The 21,332-nt window shown below is 38.9% G+C and overlaps 4 protein-coding genes across 14 annotated transcripts; 2 read left to right on the top strand and 2 right to left on the bottom strand.

Moving 5' to 3' along the window:
- Window positions 1–553: 553 nt before the first annotated feature.
- On the bottom strand, window positions 554–9,322 carry LOC124407854 (spermatogenesis-associated protein 20). Of its 6 annotated transcripts, XM_046884398.1 has the most exons (14): window positions 9,189–9,322; window positions 4,489–4,627; window positions 4,018–4,390; window positions 3,776–3,919; window positions 3,601–3,690; window positions 3,293–3,535; window positions 3,020–3,199; window positions 2,729–2,938; window positions 2,449–2,641; window positions 2,216–2,384; window positions 1,931–2,139; window positions 1,667–1,866; window positions 1,299–1,566; window positions 554–1,162 (listed from the first exon to the last, which is right to left on the bottom strand). In XM_046884398.1, the coding sequence occupies exons 2-13, from the start codon at window positions 4,623–4,625 to the stop codon at window positions 1,306–1,308; spliced, it is 2,409 nt and encodes an 802-aa protein (XP_046740354.1). In that variant the 5' UTR covers window positions 4,626–4,627; window positions 9,189–9,322; the 3' UTR covers window positions 554–1,162; window positions 1,299–1,305. The 6 variants fall into 6 exon arrangements, with proteins under 6 accessions (XP_046740354.1, XP_046740353.1, XP_046740357.1 ...); XM_046884397.1 differs by having other exon boundaries at window positions 554–1,566; XM_046884401.1 differs by lacking the exon at window positions 9,189–9,322 and adding an exon at window positions 4,921–4,938 and having other exon boundaries at window positions 554–1,566; window positions 4,489–4,602.
- LOC124407861 (SUMO-conjugating enzyme UBC9-B) lies at window positions 5,316–7,137 on the top strand. Of its 2 annotated transcripts, XM_046884414.1 has the most exons (5): window positions 5,316–5,447; window positions 5,546–5,615; window positions 6,052–6,135; window positions 6,206–6,468; window positions 6,555–7,137. In XM_046884414.1, the coding sequence occupies exons 2-5, from the start codon at window positions 5,550–5,552 to the stop codon at window positions 6,619–6,621; spliced, it is 480 nt and encodes a 159-aa protein (XP_046740370.1). In that variant the 5' UTR covers window positions 5,316–5,447; window positions 5,546–5,549; the 3' UTR covers window positions 6,622–7,137. The 2 variants fall into 2 exon arrangements, with proteins under 2 accessions (XP_046740370.1, XP_046740369.1); XM_046884413.1 differs by having other exon boundaries at window positions 5,325–5,615.
- On the top strand, window positions 7,695–9,618 carry LOC124407860 (vitamin K epoxide reductase complex subunit 1-like protein 1). The gene is made up of 3 exons (XM_046884411.1): window positions 7,695–7,967; window positions 8,420–8,517; window positions 8,642–9,618. The coding sequence occupies exons 1-3, from the start codon at window positions 7,792–7,794 to the stop codon at window positions 8,857–8,859; spliced, it is 492 nt and encodes a 163-aa protein (XP_046740367.1). The 5' UTR covers window positions 7,695–7,791; the 3' UTR covers window positions 8,860–9,618.
- LOC124407853 lies at window positions 8,928–20,035 on the bottom strand. 5 transcript variants are annotated; one of them, XM_046884396.1, is made up of 12 exons: window positions 20,004–20,035; window positions 16,823–16,929; window positions 16,079–16,115; window positions 15,398–15,567; window positions 15,118–15,303; window positions 12,665–12,880; window positions 12,330–12,579; window positions 11,848–12,249; window positions 11,552–11,772; window positions 11,231–11,480; window positions 10,735–11,140; window positions 8,928–10,631 (listed from the first exon to the last, which is right to left on the bottom strand). In XM_046884396.1, exons 2-12 carry the CDS (start codon window positions 16,886–16,888, stop codon window positions 10,100–10,102), a joined length of 2,736 nt encoding a protein of 911 aa, XP_046740352.1. In that variant the 5' UTR covers window positions 16,889–16,929; window positions 20,004–20,035; the 3' UTR covers window positions 8,928–10,099. The 5 variants fall into 5 exon arrangements, with proteins under 5 accessions (XP_046740352.1, XP_046740349.1, XP_046740348.1 ...); XM_046884393.1 differs by lacking the exon at window positions 20,004–20,035 and adding an exon at window positions 19,077–19,620; XM_046884392.1 differs by lacking the exon at window positions 20,004–20,035 and adding an exon at window positions 19,082–19,620.
- Window positions 20,036–21,332: the final 1,297 nt, after the last annotated feature.

Genomic DNA, 21,332 nt, shown 5'->3' with positions numbered 1-21,332 from the left:
CTCGAAGCGACGGACGTTGCATTCCGCGACTCGAGGAATGCTATTCATATCCTGTACCGGAATCGTCGTCCATCACAGAAAATTCTAACTTCTCATCGTTTCCACGTAATTCTCAAAAGCATTTTCTTCCGTTAGACGTAATGTTATTGCGAGGATCGGCAGCGGCATCAGCCAGCAGCAATCCATAAGATGATACGAAGCCCAAAATATTTTCCTAGAGGCAGTCATATAAACAAAATTGTAGCGCATCGCAACGGCGCCCGTTGAAGCACCCTAATTTTAGAACCGTATAAACCACCACGTCTTGACCATGTTCTAATCGGAAACGCTATACGCATATGTATACACGAAGTTTAAGTCTTTAAACGCTCAAACGTTAGCCGCTTTGAATTTCCGCACGTGCAGAACTACCGAGCATGCAATGTAATCCGCAAATTCTTGAACTAACAAAGGATTTCGTAATCAATTGCTGATACCTTAGGATTTGCACGTACAAAATAAGGAATGAAAATGGAGAAAATTTGCATTATAATACGCCTAAATATTTGAACTGTAACCGTTAAAATATCAAATTCTTTATTTTGGCGCAGATATACATGATATACGCAGATATAAGTTATTCTTGCGTCTGAATTATATACATACATTTCTGGTCTTCTACATGTAACGCTTATTTATAGTAAACTTTGATTAGCATCGGCGGATTAATGTGGCTGTAGACTCCACGATAAAAAAAAGTTGGAAATAAAACACATTAGACGTGCAGGGATCCATTAAGCGTTCATGTTCAGAATAACAATTTGTCTGATCACTGAATCTCGTGAAAAAGTTGCAAATTATAAAATTCATTCGAGTTTTTGTATTTTAAATAACGAATTTGCCATAAAAAGAATCTGAAATATCACATAAGGATGTAATAAATAATTTAAAAAACTTCTAACACCTTATTCCAGTTGGTTATTTGATTAAAAATTATTTGAAATCACATTAGTATTTAGCTGTAAATCAGCAAAGAATTTAACAAGATATCAAAATGTGATTATCAATTAAACCATCAGCTATTGAACAGTCTCAATGTTATTATTTTTAAACTGTTAATTCCTGTGGTCAAGGTTAGACGTAAATTACATAATTGAGTTTCGTGATTCACCTATTTTTAGTTCTGAAAGCGAAAGTAACAAAAAACCAAATACTTTTCAAAATACTTTTATATACCATACGAATACGTAAATATATATTCACAACAGTAACAACATTATTCATTTATAAATATGCATAAATTTCAGGTAATAACTTACTGTTGATCTACGGTTTTGCGTCAAGAAGCCTGGCAAGCTGGTCCGGTTCTGTAACTGGTAGCGAACAAACGTGACGATGACATACATAGACCGTTGCTCTATTGTTGAGAGACTTCATGTTGAGGATAACTTTGCTCTTGCGAAATAAAATATTGTTAGGATCTTCGTGGTCAACCAAGAGCAGGATGCGTCCAAGAACAAATTTCTCACGAATAACATTGAGTAGCTCGATTGTATCTGCAGCATCCTTTTTACCAACCACGTAGATCTTGAAGAAACAGAGAGTCGGGCATGAAATGTCTGGTTTGCGTTCGTTCAGTGACAAAGAACTTTGCCAACATCTTATGACTCAAACGTTATGCACTCACCTGCGTCATTGAATCATGGTAATGTAGCAGGGCAGACACGAGTTCCGGTAGAGCAGCGGGAACACGTGTAAGAGATTCTCTGGATGCAATTAGTAATTTGGAAGCTTTATCGTTGAACTCCGCATGATCGAGGTAGGCGTTCAATCGTAACAAATTTCCGCACGCTATGGAATTACTCGACGGTTCGGCTCCGTCGTGATCTGTAAGGATGTAATATTATTCATTAGCATCTAGTCGCCAATTAACATGCAATCTTGATCTAACCATCTTTAAGCCTTAGAATTGCTGTGCGATCTTCCTCGGTTGTAGCAAAATAACCGCCAGCTACAGGATCCCAGAACAAATTGTCCTGTATATCCTGCAATTTTTCAGCAAATTCAAGCCAGTGCGTGTCCAGCGTCGCTTCGTATAAATCAAGCAATCCTTGGACCATGAAAGCGTAATCACCGTGAAATCCATTTATCGGTACACTCCTAAATATTTATTTTTCATCAGGTGATAGTTGGTGTTTTCTCTATTGCAAAGAACATTTTTGACAGACTGACTCACGTTTGAGTAATTGTACCTCCTCCCCCGTTGTAACAGCTACGTAATAACAAGCCTTTCTCTGCATCGAATAAGTAACGTTCAACAAAAATAGCCGCCTTCACAGCAAAGTCTATGTAATTCTTGTTATTCAATGCAAAACCAGCTCGTGACAATCCGCTAATCATTAATCCTGTATGTATATATATTTTTATTTTTTGCCGTAATGTAGGTATTGGATATTCTTCAATATTTACCGTTCCATGATGTAACTATCTTGTCATCCAGATGAGGCCTGGGCCTCTTCAATCTAGCTTGGTACAATATTTCACGAGCCTCTTGCAAATATTTATTCACATCTTCTAAACTTAAATCAAAATGTTCAGCAGTCTCGGCCAAACTGCCGTAGACTATCAGTACATTTTGTCCCTTCAACTCTCCGTGAGGATCCTAGAAAAACGATTCACTTTTCAAGTCCTCGTACAATAATAGGAAGGAGACGTAATGATAGCAAGTTCAAAAATCGATTTTACGAACTTGCGAATGACCAACGTTCCCCTCAGGCTTAACATTGTAGTGAAAAGAAAACACATCCGATAATTCCAAGTCTTCTTTTCCTGGAATGGGTTTGCCAAGGAGACTTTTTATATCTCCATGAGTCCACACGTAAAATGCACCTTCTTTTTTTTCCTGAGAATCGTGAGAAGGTAAGGAATCTGCATCCTCTGCATTGTAGAATCCGCCTGCCTGAAAATAATGTATCATATGGTTGAAAAAAAGAACGGAGATAGTACCATTTTATTTTTATTCCGTTCAGTAGCTACTGACCTGGTGATGCAGATCTCGTGTTACATATGTGACGATGTCGTCGACAATATCAGCAAAGATAGCATCTTTTGTTATAACAAAAGCATCTGTGTAGGATCGTAGAAGCTGAGCTTGATCATATAACATTTTCTCAAAATGTGGTACATGCCATTTACCATCTACAGAGTATCGTGAGAACCCCTGAAGATTATTATTCCCAAAGTTAAAAAAAATAATTCTTTTTTATTAATAAGCGATAAATTTTTAATTAGAAATAGCTTTGGTTAGCTGTACCTGACCAACGTGATCGTGAATCCCTCCATTAGCCATTTTGGTAAGAGTAGTTAGACACATATTCAAGCATTCTTTGCCAGATTCGCTTGACGGATCCCTCGAGTATGCGTGAAATAGAAAGTTCAAATTAACCGGCTGGGGAAACTTTGGGGCGTCTGTAAATCCGCCAAATTCATTATCATAGCTGCCTGCCAATTGTTGCACGCAATTTAACCCACAATCAACTGTTGGCTCAGCTGCTTCCTGTTTATAGAAAATAAACTTGACTCAGCAAAAATTTCCAAGTTGCTACCTTAGAGCAAACATACTTTATGTAGACTTTCCGCACCAACGGATTGCTTCAATACTTCAAGGATTCTGTTGCCAGAATTTAATACATCACTCCTGCTTTCGATCCACTGTAAACAAGAAATATTAACACTTAGGAATAAATTGGTGAAAAAATAGAATATTTCACAAATAAATAACACGCTAAATATGTACTTTGTGTGCAACAGTGGTCAATACAGTTTTAAAACCAGGTTGACCATACTTGTCAACAGGCGGAAAATAGGTTCCACCTGTAACAGGGGTCAATTCAGGGGTCAAAAATACGCTCATTGGCCATCCACCGTGTCCAGAAATAGCCTGAAAAAAATTAATGCAGAAAATGAGTTATTTCTCTTAGATATTTTCGTTAACATAACTTATAGAGTGACTTCTTAAATGAACTTGTGTATATTTACTTGAATAAAAGTCATATATATTTTGTCAATGTCGGGCCTTTCTTCGCGATCAACTTTCACATTGACAAAAAACTGATTCATAACTTTCGCAATGTCAGGATTTTCAAATGATTCCCGCTCCATGACATGGCACCAATGACAGGTGGAATATCCGACTGACAGAAATATAAGCTTATCTTCACGCCGAGCCTTTTCGATCGCCTCGTCACCCCAAGGAAACCAATGGACAGGATTTGATGCATGTTGCAAAAGGTAAGGAGACTTCTCAAATGCCAATTTATTTTGGATTTTTCTTCCAGAAGGTTCACCTTTCACTGTTGTCGAGGTCATTCTTACACTGTAAGGAATGAATAACCGTTCGCTATAAATATATCTGGAAATAAATGAAAACCAAATACCATTATTAGACCACTTGAGATCAATTGTTAGCGATATCATATTTACGAATTTTCTCTATATAAATGTACGAACCTTTTGCTATGACACTTGTTGACTACAACCTGGAGAAGTTTAATGTCCTTGGTGGAGAATTTTTTGATTTGATGTTCATAAGAAAAGCGTCGAATTGATGTCCATATTGAACATCTTCGCGGAATCATAACATACATAAGTGTTAAAATATAATATTATAAATAATAATTATCGAGTGATTTTCACTTGAATAATTATATAACTAGTTTCAAATTAACCTTATCGCAAAGTGAGAAAACGATAATAACGTTCATAGGTATACGTGTTGTTGTATGCACAATTTTATGTATACATGATTATGTACGAGCGCGTATCCTTGTACCAAAGCCTATACCAATCCGCACGCATGTTAGTGCGTATAAATATTTATCACATACACTATTTTGCATTCGGCTTGACAGTTTTGACGATAGTTTTTGACGTTTGACCTACCTTTTCCCCGTGGGTATGCAATCAGTAGAGAACCACAACCTGGTGTTAAACGCTCCTCATCCAAAGTAGTTTACACACGGTCGAAGGATCTGCATCACCGTTCAGGATTCCTAGAGATAATTTGTCAACGGCCATGGGTGCGTTTTATATCCCAACTTTCGGAAAGGAACGGTTCGGACAAAGCTGCCGATCAAATGATTCTTCAATACTGATCAATCGGATCTTTAATTTTCAAAATGTGGCAAACAAAACACATACGTTTTTAACTGGCTACCCTGAGTGCGCTCTGCGTCAGGTTCCCTAGTTTTCAACCAATAGCAAAGGTGTAAGCCTAGGGAAAACGCACTCAGTGCAGCCAATTGAAAACGCTTTGAAAGCGGCTAAAATGTGCACACTGCACGTCGAAAATCGGAACGCGGTGCGTTGTCCATGGTTCATCGTATCTGTCGTTGCCGCTAAAAAGCGTAAAGAGTCGTTGCGAAATTCGGATTTCGGGCATAGGAAGTGCCAAGGCATTCGAACCTACGGTGTTGTGTACCAAAGTGCTAATATTACAACAAAATAACCACGTGCCGAGGCGATTAAGCTCACGGAGAGCCTTGCTAAGCTTGGACTAATTTCGCAGATTAATGTCAGGCATCGCGATCGCTAGACTCGCTGAGGAGAGAAAAGCATGGAGGAAAGACCATCCATTTGTAAGTATTATCTTGTCACTTTTGTTACTGCATTGGACTTTCGGACCAAACCGGGACGCTCGGATAATCCCAAGTTAACTACTTTACCTAGTCAACGATTCCTCTCGTTGTTACCTGGCCACAAGGGAATAATAAACCTGCCGAATACATAAATCATGTCATTAAATATTGTCTTCAACATAGACACGCACACACATGCACAAAGTGCACAAGTCGATCTCACAGTTTTCACCTTAAGTGTTTAAAATTTTTTTATTTTCCAAGAGGAAAATTTTCCTCTTGAAACCAGATAACCTAACCTAACTATTATTCCTTTTGGGTATCTTCAGTTGTCCAATTACCTGCGCTGAGATCCAAGGATGTGCGTCACATGCTCAAAATTTGTTACAAGCATCCAGAATCGACCAGATTTTGAATTTTATTTGTTTACTTGCAGGGCTTTGTAGCTCGGCCTACAAAAAATCCAGATGGAACGCTTAATTTGATGAGCTGGGAATGTGCTATACCTGGAAAGAAAACTGTAAGATATTGAGAATCTCCTAAAAATCTGCCATGAATTTATTAAAATCTGACGGTAATTTTCTTTGTAGACTCCATGGGAAGGCGGGCTATACAAGTTGCGCATGATATTCAAAGATGACTATCCTTCCAGTCCACCAAAATGCAAATTTGAGCCCCCACTATTTCATCCTAATGTTTACCCTTCTGGTACTGTATGCCTATCTCTCCTAGATGAAGAAAAGGACTGGCGACCAGCGATAACAATCAAGCAAATCTTGCTAGGCATCCAAGATTTACTCAATGAACCAAACGTTAAAGATCCCGCCCAAGCAGAAGCTTACACTATTTACTGGTGAGTACTCAATGAGAGATTAATAGAGTTTTTTTTTTTTCAAGTCTACAATGATAACATCATTTATTGAAACTCAATTATTACAGCCAAAATCGTTTGGAATATGAAAAACGAGTGAAGGCGCAGGCGAGAGCAATGGCACCACAAGAATAAAAACACCAACTTTCCACCTAACACAAAGCAAAACTTTATTTTCTAAGCCTGCAACAAATATAATATAACATAATGCAAACTATATACAAAAATTTTTTTTTTCCTACATTCAATTTACATGACCATAAATGTTGCATAAATATAGTTAAGAAAAAACAGAAATATCATTCTACTTTCTTCTAAATATAACCATCAATGAACTTGTTTACTATCAATGAATCTGCTCGTTATCAGTGAGGTCATCTTCTCTCTGATAAAGTAATAATTATCCTATTCAAAATCCATGCCAAGGACAATTATCCTTCATTGTATAATGTACATGTAAAAAAAAAAATGAAAAAATGTTACACATCGTTAAGACTTATAATGACTGTACGGACAAACCGAAGATCTGGTTATGGAAATGTAAATCTAACCGTGATTATAGTATAAAATTATTCTAGGAAGCTGAGTCGATTGATGTATGTCTCTAAGTATTTATACTCGATGTATTCAATAAAATTTGTGTAAAAATAGGAGCTTTGACAGTTTAGTCTGAAAAAAGGACATCAGTGAAGAGTGTAAATCGCATTTTTTTTTTTTTTTTTTTTCATCTCAATATTCCACTTATCATTTTACATTGTTCTGTTAATTAAAATCAATAATAATAAAAAAAAAAGGACTAATGTGAATTTTAAATCATTATTACTTCAAGTTTTTTATAAATAGCCTCTTCATTCACGTCAATATACATACCTAAAATGAAGTGATCACATTCACCTTGAAATAATGTCACTACGATTTCGGGGTGATGTTCATTGAGCATGTAATAAATTGCTCAGTGCGCTGTCTCGAGTAAACTCTAATAGTTTAAAATATTCAATAGTCGCCCATGCGGCGAGTAGGTTGAAGTTATATTGACTCATATATTGATCAATGAAATCCGCTATTACATATGACACTGTGTCCATTGCTTTAATCTTCTTAATCCACGTCAAAGTCGGCGCATGTGTCCAACAGATCTGAGAAGCAACCTGTAGCTGCGTGGCAAATGCGAATCGCGATGGTGGGGCGCATTTCATATCTCGCCGCATTTCGTCGACGTACTTTGCTCACAGCGACGGCGGCGGTTTGTGTAGACGGTCAACTGTCGATACACTCGTGTAGTGTACATACGTTCGAAATTCAAACATGGTGTTCAACTCGGCGGGTAAAATAAATGCGGGGATAGTGTCATCGTGCGTTGTTGGATTTGCATTATCCTATTATGCGTACGTCGTTGAGACATCGAAGGAACACGACAGTTCATACGAAGCCATGTGTGATATCAGCGAACATATCAGTTGCACCAAAGCCTTCATGTCTGAGTGAGTATTTTCACGTCATTCGTCTGAGAATCATCGCATCAAAATTCATGACTCGCCTAGGTTTTAACTTGCTTCACAGAGATCAAGGTGATTATCGCGTTGTCGAATTGAAGTTGGCTGCAGGTTGCTATTCCAAAAATTTTTTATTCTTCTCAACTGTTTTTTCCATTTGTCTGGTGATAGACAGTTCACACAGAATTATCGCATCAAAGTTCATGACCCAACGTGTAGTTATAACTTTCCCCACAGAAATCATTGTCATTATCGCATTGCTGAACTGAAGTTGACTGCATATTGCTATTTTGAAAAATGTTTCATTCTCCTCAACTGTTTCTTTTATCTGTCTATAGTGATAACCAACCCACGTTGCAATTAATATTAACGATTAGTAAAATTTCGACAATGTGTATTAACCTTTAAGCACATTTGTAAAATTTTTCATGGTTTTTCAGATATGGAAAAGGATTTGGCATCATTCCAAAGAGTTCGCCGCTCTATTTTCCCAACAGTGTCTATGGACTGGTCTTTTTCGTGAATTTCGCAGTACTAAGTATGCTTTTTTTCAAATCTGTTTTTTCGGTCTAAAAACGAGACGCATTGGCATTTCTATATCATTCAAACTTATTGCAAATCAGTAGATGCTGAAAATTATTATGCGCTTTCCTTCTTCACAGGTGTTTCCAATACGCTGGCTGCAACTACAATGCTCTTGATTTTGGGGGTCCTGGCAAACATGGGATCAGTTTATCTCGCCGTTATCCTCTACAAGTTGCAGGACATATGCGTCGTCTGCGTTAGTACTTACTTGGTCAATGCCGCTAATTTAACTCTTGCGATCCGTAAATTTAATCTTTTGTCTGGAGGCAGTCCAAAGAAAAAAAAGGCCACCTAATGAGCTACTATACTGCCTTAAACCAACACGTTCAGGTGTAAGATGATTACAAGTTTGAGAAAAGATTGAAGGTAAAAAAAATATTGAATATTTTATTGACTTATTATGTTGTACATATACTCGGTCTGTACATAGATACATATTTCTCTTCAAAAACCTATCAAACCACTTCATATTAATTGCATTTAGTCATTTCAATTGAAAGATATTGAAACTGGAATTATTAGAGAATAACTTCACCAATAATTCGTTACTCTCACTTTTATTTTACTATTACGCCAAGAAATATTCAATGAATCATGAAATTGGATGTCTACAACTAAACGTAATATAGAGTAGCCTTTGATATTGCAATTTGATATGACATATATTACGAGTATTAAACACAGTACATGATTAATAATTTAAAAATTTGGTTAGTACACAATTGATATATCTAAAGATATCCGAGTATGTATCGATATTGGGTGAATATATCTATACACAATGACGGTCGTTACATTTCTTGCTATTATTAATTGAGTATTGGCTTGGTCATGAAATACAGTTCTTACTAAAAACGAATATCGACTAATGTGAAGATACAACAAAGTAGAAATAATTTATCGTGCATGCATTGATACTGTTCATTTACTAAAGAGACTTGGATTCAGAACAAAAGCTATTGTTACAGTACCCAATTTCTCCACACATCTTTTATGTAAATTATTCAGCAACTATGTTAATCCTTCAATTCTAAATACTTTAAACATTATTATTGTGTAACAAAAAAATATTACATTATTGTCGCTTGACTATACTTACGAACTTACAATTATCTAAATCTGTGGCGTTACTTCTGTAATTGATCAGTTGCAAAGCGTAAATTTAATCCTATTAGAATGATCTTTCAAGCCAAATTGCATCAATCATTTGCCTGAGCTATTGTTCTGATCGAGAGCTAAAAATACTAATGATGTAGCGAGAACCATGGTGCCAAATCGTAATATAAAAAATTACTCTGGCATACACAATTAAAACGAAACTCATTTCTTACAGTAGCAATATTTATCTACAGTTTTCTTACAAATTGTATATGTTTACATATATTTTGGTTATATAACAGTCACTACATTACGCATGAAATTTCATTCATCTCTGGGATATATAGAGAGACAGTAATTTGTTTTTAATGGCAAATAAATCGTCATTGGAAGTTAATCTTTCGGCAGTCAAAGTATCATCTTGTAACTGCAAAATATCAGTATTCATATTTTGCTGCCTTGAATAAATCTCGATTACTACGACTTATGCTTGCCAAAATTCCAGGACTTTTTAGTGGTGGAGTTTCGTCCAGACGATTAAGTTGTAAATTCGATTTGTAGGGAACAGAAGGATCGTTTGCTTCTCGATTTGCTTCGACATTGAAGCTTTTGCTTCTCAATAATGACGATTTATAAGTTCTTTCAGGTTTACTTGGCACTGGGCTTGCATTATTTGCTGCTAACTTCGACGAAGTCACTGTGTTCTTGATAGAAATATTTATCATACTTCCATATTGCCGATTATTATTTATTGAGTGTGTTATCGCTGGTGGAGATTGAGATTTCTGCTGTCTTTGATTGGGGCGGGGCCGCGTCAGTGTTGAGGACGATGCATATGGTTGCCTACTTTGAGTATGCAACTTCCGTGGCAGAGTCTGTGTGCTCCGGAACTGTTCATTTCTGTCATACTCATTTGCCAATCGACTTGTAGACTTGCTGAATCGACCAATAGAACTTGCAGGCTCGGCTCTACACAATATGTAATTCTCAAGTCATCGCATACGCTAAATATTTTCCTCAAATGTTTCTGGCTTGATGCACAAATTACGAAAAATATCAGAGTGATGCTTACCTTGGCTCAGTATCTTGTCGACTTGACTGTTGATGATGTCTGCTTGTAGGTTTGGAACCGCTGTATCCCATTTCACGTCCATAAATGCTTCCTCCGAATGGATCCTCACCCAAGTAATATCTTTGGACAGGTGGACCTCCTTCATTCGATTGCTGCCAATGAGCTTTAGCTGCTTTTGGGGATCGCGGTGGTCGTTCCGGTGGTTTGTTTTCTAAATCTGATTCAGTCACCAGAGGTATATTTTTATCAATAACATTATACTGAAGATAGGTTGATGTGTGGTCAGTCTGTGTTACAGACGAAGCTGTATTGTTTCGTTTGTTTTTCCTCTCCGAGCTCGCTGATCGTAGTTTGCCTACCAGCTTTCGAAAAGACTCGCCAATCTTGTATTTCGAATTGCTTGATGCTAAGAACAGAGATTCTTTCTTTAGACATGAGTTCTGTAAGTACATTTACAAAATAACTTTTCTTCTAATCAACTCGATTCAAACATCACCTTTTGGCGTCCGAGTGTTGACTGGTGGAGGTATGGCTTTCTTCACTTGATTTGGTGGAGGCTGAACTGGAATTGGTGATGTAGAACGAGACCCACTGGAGATTTTAGGGCTCGGGATCTTGTCGCTGTGGGTTGCAAATTCTTCTTTTTGTATGGCACGGCTCCGGTTTTCCCATGTTCGTTGTACAACATTAACTGGACTCCCTACTCGTCCTATATTCTGATTTTTTTCTTCTTGTCTGGCCAAGAGCTAGAAAATACGCGCTGTTATTTTGTTTTCTTGAAACTCATCAGGGAGAAATTTATTGACGAGCTGATTACTTGTTCTCTAGCTCTCCGACGCAATGGAGGTGAAGGAGCTTCCGGTGTATCCTGCAGCTCAATTTTATTCCTCGATTCTTGATGCTGGTGACGCGACGATCCGTAGCTGTTTGAATATGTCCAATCAACCGGATTTCTACCAGTTTCTTGATATCCGTTGCTTCGGCCATTATCCGGATAAGAGTTCATTGACGTATTGGATACCTGCAAGTTGTGCTTTTCTAAAAACAAAATCAACAATGTATCGTTAACATGTGCACAAAAATCGAAAAATTTAAATTATCGTATTCACCAACCTGATATGTTTTGGTTCTGATATCTTTCAGACCATTCGCTAATCCCATGATAGTATCCAGCTGAAGAATTCGAGTCTCGCCTATCCGCCTTCTTGGTCGGAGTCTGCTGATGATTAGAGTACGATGTGTTTAGGTGATTTCTGTCCCAGCCATTGTCCCGATCTCTCGATGGAGACATCGGTAGAGATTTCATGGTTACATTAATGAAGCTCGTATTGGTTCCAGTTTGAACAGGCGGATCGTCCAAGTCGAGGGAGCCATGAGAGGAGCGAGATTCGCTTCCAAAGTGGCTCTCAAGCCACTTTGATGTCTCCACCTTCCTCGCTTCATCCTCCTCTTCCAAGTCCAGAGGCTTTTTGGTCAGCGCATCTTTACGGTTGATAGGCATATTTTCTGGAAGACCTGGAAACTTCTTATTTCAATTCCGAGAAAAATTTAAGCTCTGTAATTTCGAATACCAAGAGTGTAATTTTTGTGAGTACCAGAGTGTTTGTGGAGGCGTGTGGTCCGCATCGTTGTAGGAACCGGAGGCCAATCTCCTGTCCTTTCTCCCTCAGTGTTTTCAGAGACGTATCGCATCTCACGAGCGACTCTTTCTCCACCTGAGACGTAGTCAACCAGCTCTTCGTCTTTCTGTTTTAAAAACCTGTGAGAGCCTTCTTTCCTCACTTCCGTTTCATCATCCCCATAATCTTCTGCCCCTTTATCATCCGGCACCTCGTCGTCATTTACCTGTAACCGAGATATTAATCATTTCTAGAGATCGAAAAAACTTGCTGCAAGTTATCAAATTGCAATATATTAACTGGTCGCATACCTCCTCGTGTTCTACGGTACGTTTAGTTTCAGTAACGATACGACCATCGGCTTGAATTTGACTCTTCTGTAGTTTGTTCTCTGTGTCCGTTACTTTATTACTCCTCGTCGTGTGCTGAACCACACGTGGTCCAGTTACAGGTACAATTTGCTTTGATGATTCCGCTAAAGCAACCCTCAAGTCTCCTTTGTTGTTTTGAACCGCTTTCAAATAAACCTGGGGGTACAAAATACAAAGAAATTGGTAAAACTTCAAGCAAACAATAATTGCATCTCAATTCACACTAAAAGCATATAACTATGATGATAAATACTATGAATAAATACAATCACGGTATCATAGAAAAATAATTCATTTAATGTTCTAATCCCGCAATACTGTCGATAGACACGAGCGTTCACTTCGGCGAAAATATTTGCATCTGCAGAAAGGTGAGCCGCAAAAGAAAGGTCATTCGTTAAGCCGCGCACCTGCTTTCGATTCGCATAGAAATATAAGTATGCTGTGCAGTAGTAGTAGATCGGATACATGCATCACGTTATACAATCTATGAATTCGATAGCTATTAAGGTGTATCTACTAATTATTCCTCGGCTATAGACTTTCTTACTTTTTTAAATTTATAACGACAGAGTAATTGAGGACAATTCATGCTGTAAACAACGATTGTAGCAATATAAGATGTGCATATAAATTCACTCGCGTAAACGAACGGCCTCTCAAGAGTTATAATGAATATACCGTTACAAATTACCACTTACAAACGTTTGTTTAAATTCTTTTAGTTCACACGGATTCAGGACTTTTTCCAAACGTACTACTCCGACCCACGCCAGAAAATCGGAGTATAATTTCATGCAGATTACGATTTTTCGGAGATGAACTGCAGGCTTCTCTGGGCGCAATAAGCACCAAATTTATTATCATTCGAATCAGCCTGTGCACTTGGCATCGTTCAAGAATCGTGTATTTCGGATAAAATCGAACACGGAGTAGAATCTATACGCGGAACGTGACCGCGAGGTGATGAGGTGATCGGACCGTGCAACAGGGTAATATATATACTGCGAGCAGTTCAAGACGAGAGAATCGCCTGCAGAATCGGGGGCGATGACATCGGAGCTACGCCTCGGACCAGCTCGACTACAGCTGGCGATCAACCGCGTCCTTGAACTCCTAAAAACCGGCAGAGATGATCAGGAGACAAGAATCTGGACCACTCGTGCGGGGAAAAATGATGATGATCACCCGCACAGCGATGAACGAGCCCTCTTCTAATTGTAAATCAAATTCGTCACATCTTGCGCGCAGTTCTTGTTAAACAGAGCTGGCATATTATATACACGAACGCGTACACCGATCTGTATTTATGAATCTACAAGTACGAGTGTCCGCAAATATACGACGATATAGAAGAAGAGACCGATCGTAATAAGCGCTTCAACGAATATTGCATATTTAAAGAATAATTGCCTCCAATTTTACAATCGATTCATTGATCAGACCAGATACCTAGGATTCTGCGAATCACTTTTTATTGGAAAATCGTTTCGATGTGATGTTTCTTGGTGGGCAGCTGGTGCCAGTCGCAGGTCATGCTCCACCGGTGAATGGCTTGGTTTTGTACACGAATGTAGAGATGCTGGAGCCGGCGAACCAGTCCCACCGTCGGTCCGATTTTCGGAGGAAGTTGTATCGTCTACGTAATATCGCGATAAGGTCGTAATCTAAACTCACAGTTAATATATCAGTTTTGGTCAGTACGCGACCCCACGGAACAACTAACGCGTTGTTGACTCTCGGCGCCTTCGCAGACTCGCGAGACTGATCCCGAGACTACCGCGAAGAATCAAGTGAAGGGAGAGAGAGAACGAGAGAGAGAGGGAGAAAAACGGAGAGAAAAAGATCCAGAGTTCCTTGTACGTGTTTCGTTCCTCACATATACATACTAGGTATATATGTGGCGTGTCACCGATTCCACACGATGATTATACCAGCAGCGCTGTAATAACTGATGATACGAATGTCGACGGTGAAAACTTGCGAGAAAAAGACAGATATTTTATTGCACGGAAATCTGCGTCGATCGACGTATAATTGTTAAATATCAACGTATAATAGATGCCGCGTTCAAGTTTTCAAATTGCTTCAAGCTTTATGTTGGCTGTTATTATAGACAAGAGCTTTCACTTTGCACTGTGACAATTCGATACCGGGTATTATATTCCTATATTATACTTATACAGACTAGCTACCATATGTGGATCGAGAAACAATAATGCTTTGGTTAATCAATTGGCCAAAGAATATGTAATTGTTTAATTTTTAATTGCTGTTGCCATCTCGCGTAGGATTCATTTATTCATTCATTCATTCATTCATTCTCATCATACATACCTGGTAACTCTAAAATCTACAAAGCAACGAATAGTCGTTGGTGGTGTATGTGTTACCTCGTCGGAGATGTCGCCTAGCTGTTGACGGTCCTCGGTCTCGAGGCGTTCCTCGATCTCTTCCCTACTCCTGACCACCGTCTCGTTAGATTCCTTTTGCAATATACTCGGAGCTCCGGACGATTCGTGACCTGCACGATCCTCGGACCACTCGATCTCTTTCGGCTCATCACCGGCAGTCTTGCGCTGAAATTACACGCGTTGAATGGTCATCCACTTGTTGTTCCCCCTCCCCCAGGGGTAGTTCACGGATTTCTGTAAAGCGTATAAAACCACCCACCTCGTGGGTCGTGTGCTCCTGCTGTTCCACGTCCTCGGTGGTATTCGTAGTTACGACCGGTCCCGAGTCGACGACCACCTCGCCGTCCTCGAGGACAACCTGCCGTTTCACCCGGGTCTCGATCTGCCGCGTGGTCGTGATCTCCTTCTTTTTTCTCGTCTCCCATTCCTCTGTAATTATCATCAATTTCTAATTCTTGCAGTTTGTAAAATACACTTAATCGTCTCACGACGACACGGCTCGTGCCTATTCGCGGTGAAACGCTGCTGCGTTTGTAAGTATAATGTGCAAACATTCGAATGTAGGTATTATATGTATAGATATAGGTATAGATGCAATATCTGCACCGGGTCTAAAATCATATATGTCCACAAATCAATCAAACGGTACCCGCGACCGGCTTTCAATGATACATATATACATATATAGATATAACAGAACCACACGGCTTGGCTTTCTCCTTAAGGAAAGGGCCGCAAGAAATCAGATGTTTACATATATAGCTGCTGCGCGTGTAGTTCTGGAGAAATGGTGAAAATCCAAACATCATTGAGTTATTTTCCTACCAAGTATAGAAATATATGTATAATGTCATATCAGTGGGTTTTTCCTATATACCGTTTAGTTACAAGAATAGTATAATTAAATCTATATAAATTTCACTTAAAACATAAAACCCACCTTCTTTGACTGTCGCAACTGCATTTTCATGATCGATCTGAAAAAAATAATTATACGATTATATAATTCAGAACGAAAATAATTATGATTCATATTTTTTTTTCATACGCCTCACGAGTAATATACAGAAAATAAAAATTATTGCTTTTACGATTAATTTTCGATAAATATGAAACGTGCGTCATGTCATGTAACTTGCAGGTATTTTACAACTCGAATTCTGATTACAAATAGCCTGCAGCCCTGTGTAGATGATCTAAGTCTAAACGTTTCACCTATAACCAGGCATAATATTCAGAGTGACATCATCGTCGATGAATGTCCCAAGAGTTAATATATCCGTGTAGAAAAGCTGGTTATATATATATATATATATATATATATATATATATATATATATATATATATATATATATATATATATGTATATAAAACACATGTTGTGAATGTAATATATATTAAAACGTGAGTCGCATAATTTATTCTCTATAAAAAAAATTTCCAGATGTATTACAATTGTTTATCAACTTTAAAAACTTTACTGCAAATCAAACTTATAAAATGTCATTCAATCTGTGCTTCCTTCTTCATGGGACATAACGCACCTCAATCCCCATAAATATCGATACGACCTTGTCATAATTTTAAATATTTTGATACACAATTGTGATTTTTTTCCACCTTGATGACTGTAGAGCAGGTATAGAATTATGGGAAAAGTCATCTGTGTACGAGAAAACTCACGTTTGCAGTGACTGACGCCACGGCTGCGGGCCGGGCTTCGTATCGCCGCGTTGAAATCACCTCCATAGCATTTGATACTGTAGAGCTGCGAGCTGCAAAGCCCGTGCCTATAATACAAAACAATTTCATTACGATTATAAAACTAGTTTTTACCATCACAATGATGCGCGTATACCCATATATTATATATATATATATGTATACATCTATCTGTGTATTCAAATATGGACAGACCTTATGTACGTATAATATGATAGTCCGCCTACACGGAAGAAATTTTTTATTTTAATACATGTATATGGAAGAAGAGGAAAAAATGCAGAGCGATAAGATAAGCTGGGTATTATTATTGTATATAGTTAGCGCGATGTTTCGAAAAATTCGAATCCCAGTGTATAATGTATACGTCTGTCATTGTCAAGTAACGCACAGTCTCTACGAGTAGGAGTAAAAAAAAAACTATTCCTACCGATTGGTCGAAGGACCAGAATAATATCGAATTTTCATGGCATCATGGAATTTTCATCTAGAGTAGAATTACTCTCATTAGAAATCATAAGTAGAATTTTAAAATGTGGAAAGTCCAAGTATAGAAAATTGAAGAATATAGAAAGTCGAAATATAGAAAGACAAGATCGGGAATCTGTATACGATTCTATATTATCGAGATGAATTCTGATGATTCTACAGTTCGGCATTTTATCTTCTGACCTTTCTATACTTTTGTTGCTTCATACTTCGGTTTAAAAATTTTTTTAAACTATAAATTCAGTTCGATTACCCCCACCATTCTCTACGATAACCACAGCTATGCGTACAATACATGATTTGTGAATTCATATTTTATAGGCGTGCGATCATTGCTTATTCGCGTCATTATGGGCGAGTGCGGGGATCCTCGCACGGAAGTCGAAGGACGAGCTACATGAGTGTATGTATATGTATAATATATATACATATATGTAAGCGTGAAAACATTGGTCCTATATAGGCACGATGATGCGAAGTGGTGATCGCTAAAACGGGCGTGCACGACTCTACAAGTGTTTCCAATGCAAACACGCGTATAAGAATCCACGTGCGTGTGCTTGACGTATGCACGCATACCTACATACACATGTAGGTAGGTATATATCTATTTAATCTATATGCGCGCAGACGCAATATTTGCGTAAGCCTGTCATAGGAAAAGCTAGACCTCCTATGTATAGGCAGGTGACAAATTTGTTGTTGACCTCCGCGAGGTTTCTGATGCTGCGTATAATTGACTATGTGGGATTGTATTTGGACAGGAATATTATAATGCAATACGTTTCTTGTCTTGCGTCAAAGAATATACTATAATATTATGTATATATAGGAATATGAATTTATATTTGAAACTTGCCGATTTAGTGCTCGTTTTTTTTTTTTTTTTTTTTTTTTGTTTCGCCTTGGTTCTCCTTTATTTTCTACACACGCGACGTTATATGAAGAAATAATTGTTCCCTACGAAGGCAATGAAATTATATATAATTACCTTATTGTTTTTACTGTATAATGAGAGATTTGAACGCTTTATGACACGAGACTTATAGGCGCAATCGTGGGTGGCTATACGAGGATACCACGTGACGCTTGTTCGCCAAGGCTGTGTGACCATTTTGAATGAAAATCGGTGGGAGCGGCACGATCATTTGACGTTCCTCGGGTATTTTCCGCGGCAAATAATACGGCTGATATAAGCGTGGTGCGAATTGTGCGCAAGTGTGAAATGCAGAATCGTTGATGTAAAGATTGTATACCGAACGGGAGAAACGGAAAAACTTGCAAAAATCGAATACGGGAATTAACGCATCTCGTTACGATATATAGACATGATATGCCTGCAGGTATATACCTATAAATGCGCGCGCGTGCACGCTTGCAAAATTTCATTCCTTGGGTCTGCGGGCGAAAATTGACACCGCGAACACTGAGCTGCCTCTGCGGTACACCTTATGTATGCATAATACCTGTGACATGTGTATACCGCATTATAATATGCACTGTGCAAATTCTTAGCCTGCCACTTCCCACGTTCCCATCGCACTCGCGCTCCGTTATATAATATTACTGGTTCGCGGTATATACCGCCTGCCGAGTGCAATTTAAACTATTCGCGCGTGTCTACGAAGGAAATGAAAAACAAGTGTTATACGTAAGTACGGTGAAAAATACGAGTATAATGATTAAAAAACCGTATGCGTATTATTGATGTTTAAAAAGTATAAAACTCACGGGTGATCTCTGAGCGAGATTTTGACGCGAATCGGTTACCGGTCGAATCTCTTCTTCCTTTTCTTCCTCCTAATACGATAACTATTATAATAACGTCGTAGATGCTGGAATCCGATCAGTCATCTTGAGTACGATCCTCGCATAAAGTAGGTGAGCGAAGGTGCGAAGTAAAAAGTGGCGAGACGTTTTACGGGAGAAATTTCTTGAAACTGCACTGCACCGCGGATATATTCACTGCAGGTAGGTATGGTATTCAATCAGGGCGAATATCTCAACGCGATATCGAAAACACCTCCGAAGGGGCTGCGTGTCGTGCGGTATAAACTGCCACTGCGATACTTTGACCGCGAACCACGAAGCGCTGCAGAAACGACGATCTACCGCGCAGGTCGGTCTGTTCGAACAATTTGAATGAAACCGCAGACGTTAAGAGTGACTTGGCGCGCACCTGCAGCGTATATAAAAAAACAGTGAACAGTGCATCAGGTATGAGGCATGTGCGACTCGGATGTGACACTGGGAACTACTGACTCGGAGATTTGAGATCGAGCCTCGTCGACAACGGTGCTGGCGGATGGCGGTCGCGTGGTGGTGGTCAGCGTTCGGGTACACAGGTAAACTCATGTCAGTTATACTAGCTGCTGCAGCCTGAGCCTCCGTATCAAACGGCGACAAGTCCGAATGTTGCGGATATATCGGGGTCGGCAAAGGCCGTCTACAGTATATCCCACGTATGCCTATATGTATAGTGTGTACCTTATACGTGTATGTAATACGGTACCAAGTTCCGCTCGGATTCAACAGTCAGGAATTAAGAGTTGAGAGTTAAGAGTCAAGAGTCGAGGCCCGCGTAGGTATCTTGTGCTCAGGCTGTGGCACCGATGACGAGGAGGTAAAATGGGTCAAGAGGTCAGGAATGTACCTTGAGATCTGAGGATATATTCTGCGTCGCGAGACTCGGCCACGTTTTATTTTATATACACATGTATAATACTGCGGTTGTGTATGTAACTTCTATATACAAAACTTATACAATTGTAGTATAGCTGTAGTGCCTACGTTAGTTCAAGTACAACGAAGACATATGTTAATTGTTTTGTCTCCGGTGCTTGTATCGTGGGCATATATACATATAATTACAATACAGTGACATGCGTTATGCGTTATGATACTTCCGTAAAATTTTGAAATCATTTGTTCTGTGCTCTACCGAAATATGCCGTGATCTGGAAAAAAAAACAGACACACCTGAGAGTTGGATATGTACTTCGGTTATGGACTCGCTGCCTTATTTTTCCAACACGAATCGCGTAGTGTAAGCGTAGGTAGGCTAGTCAGTGCGACCCACGCGGATTGCCGGGAGACAAGCTCACCTATATGGTCCCAGAAATGTGCAGATCTCCAAAGACGGTCTGGTCTGACTAAATACAACAAGATAGTAAGATATTTATGGACCCGTATATCCGCCTGCGTGTGTCTTTCTATACGAACGTATTATACAGTCTATGTATGCAAAAATGTACACAAAAGATGTTTGTGTATAAGTGGATATACGTGTGTACACGCATAATGATATCACACCGTGGAACCGCGCGTAAAATTCCTGGTGGGAGATGTGGTTTCGCGGAATACGCTGCCGCGAGAGACCTGTCGGATGCTGGGGGATATCTGGACCTTGCCAAATCCGACTCGATCGGAGAAAACTGTGACGACGAAAGCCTGCAGCTATGCATATACCTACAACATAAATACAGCCTTGAAACTACTGATAATTTATTTAGTACTTATTGCTGTCTCGGTTCAAGTCGCGAAACGCGACCTACAGGAATATGGAGCGCCAGCAAGGAATCTGAAGGAACTTTCTTCAAGTGGTCTAATCATTTGCTAATAACAATGTCAACGATAGTTGATTTCTATATAGCGATATCCTTAGTTTCGGTTGAAAGTATACATGTACGATTTGATAGAAAAAATTCCATGCAATTGAATAATTACCGTTTAGAAATACATATAATTTCCATAATTTCGAAGCATAAAATGCTTCTATATCTATTGGTTTTCGCAGTCAAAATTTGCGACGTTTGCGTCATACGAAGAGTATAGAGTCACATGCACAAAGGTCGATTTCCAGTGATTTCCGATATGGGAACTGCAAGGCGAAGTTTGAATCACATCGTGCGTCATTGACCGCGAAAAATAGAGCGTGAAGTACGCGACGAACATAGACTTATAATAGAGATAGATTGCGCAC

Source organism: Diprion similis, chromosome 7, assembly GCF_021155765.1.
Source record: "Diprion similis isolate iyDipSimi1 chromosome 7, iyDipSimi1.1, whole genome shotgun sequence".
Taxonomy (NCBI): Eukaryota; Metazoa; Arthropoda; class Insecta; order Hymenoptera; family Diprionidae; genus Diprion; species Diprion similis.
This window is presented reverse-complemented; position numbering and strand designations above follow the sequence as displayed.

What these genes read in the sequence shown, in the direction of transcription:
- LOC124407861 (XM_046884414.1), top strand. Translation starts at nt 5,550, where the DNA reads ATGTCAGGCATCGCGATCGCTAGACTCGCTGAGGAGAGAAAAGCATGG. An exon ending in CTATACCTGGAAAGAAAACT is followed by an intron (nt 6,136 to 6,205) that starts GTAAGATATTGA and finishes TTTTCTTTGTAG; the next exon opens with ACTCCATGGGAAGGCGGGCT. An exon ending in GAAGCTTACACTATTTACTG is followed by an intron (nt 6,469 to 6,554) that starts GTGAGTACTCAA and finishes CAATTATTACAG; the next exon opens with CCAAAATCGTTTGGAATATG.
- LOC124407853 (XM_046884391.1), bottom strand. Translation starts at nt 18,838, where the DNA reads ATGCGGTATACACATGTCACAG. An exon ending in ACGCCTCCACAAACACTCTG is followed by an intron (nt 12,250 to 12,329) that starts GTACTCACAAAA and finishes AGAAGTTTCCAG; the next exon opens with GTCTTCCAGAAAATATGCCT. An exon ending in CGACAAGATACTGAGCCAAG is followed by an intron (nt 10,632 to 10,734) that starts GTAAGCATCACT and finishes CATATTGTGTAG; the next exon opens with AGCCGAGCCTGCAAGTTCTA.
- LOC124407860 (XM_046884411.1), top strand. Translation starts at nt 7,792, where the DNA reads ATGGTGTTCAACTCGGCGGGTAAAATAAATGCGGGGATAGTGTCATCG. An exon ending in ACCAAAGCCTTCATGTCTGA is followed by an intron (nt 7,968 to 8,419) that starts GTGAGTATTTTC and finishes ATGGTTTTTCAG; the next exon opens with ATATGGAAAAGGATTTGGCA. An exon ending in CGTGAATTTCGCAGTACTAA is followed by an intron (nt 8,518 to 8,641) that starts GTATGCTTTTTT and finishes CCTTCTTCACAG; the next exon opens with GTGTTTCCAATACGCTGGCT.
- LOC124407854 (XM_046884397.1), bottom strand. Translation starts at nt 4,625, where the DNA reads ATGTATGTTATGATTCCGCGAAGATGTTCAATATGGACATCAATTCGA. An exon ending in AACAAGTGTCATAGCAAAAG is followed by an intron (nt 4,391 to 4,488) that starts GTTCGTACATTT and finishes ATTTATTTCCAG; the next exon opens with ATATATTTATAGCGAACGGT. An exon ending in TTCACGATCACGTTGGTCAG is followed by an intron (nt 3,200 to 3,292) that starts GTACAGCTAACC and finishes AATAATCTTCAG; the next exon opens with GGGTTCTCACGATACTCTGT.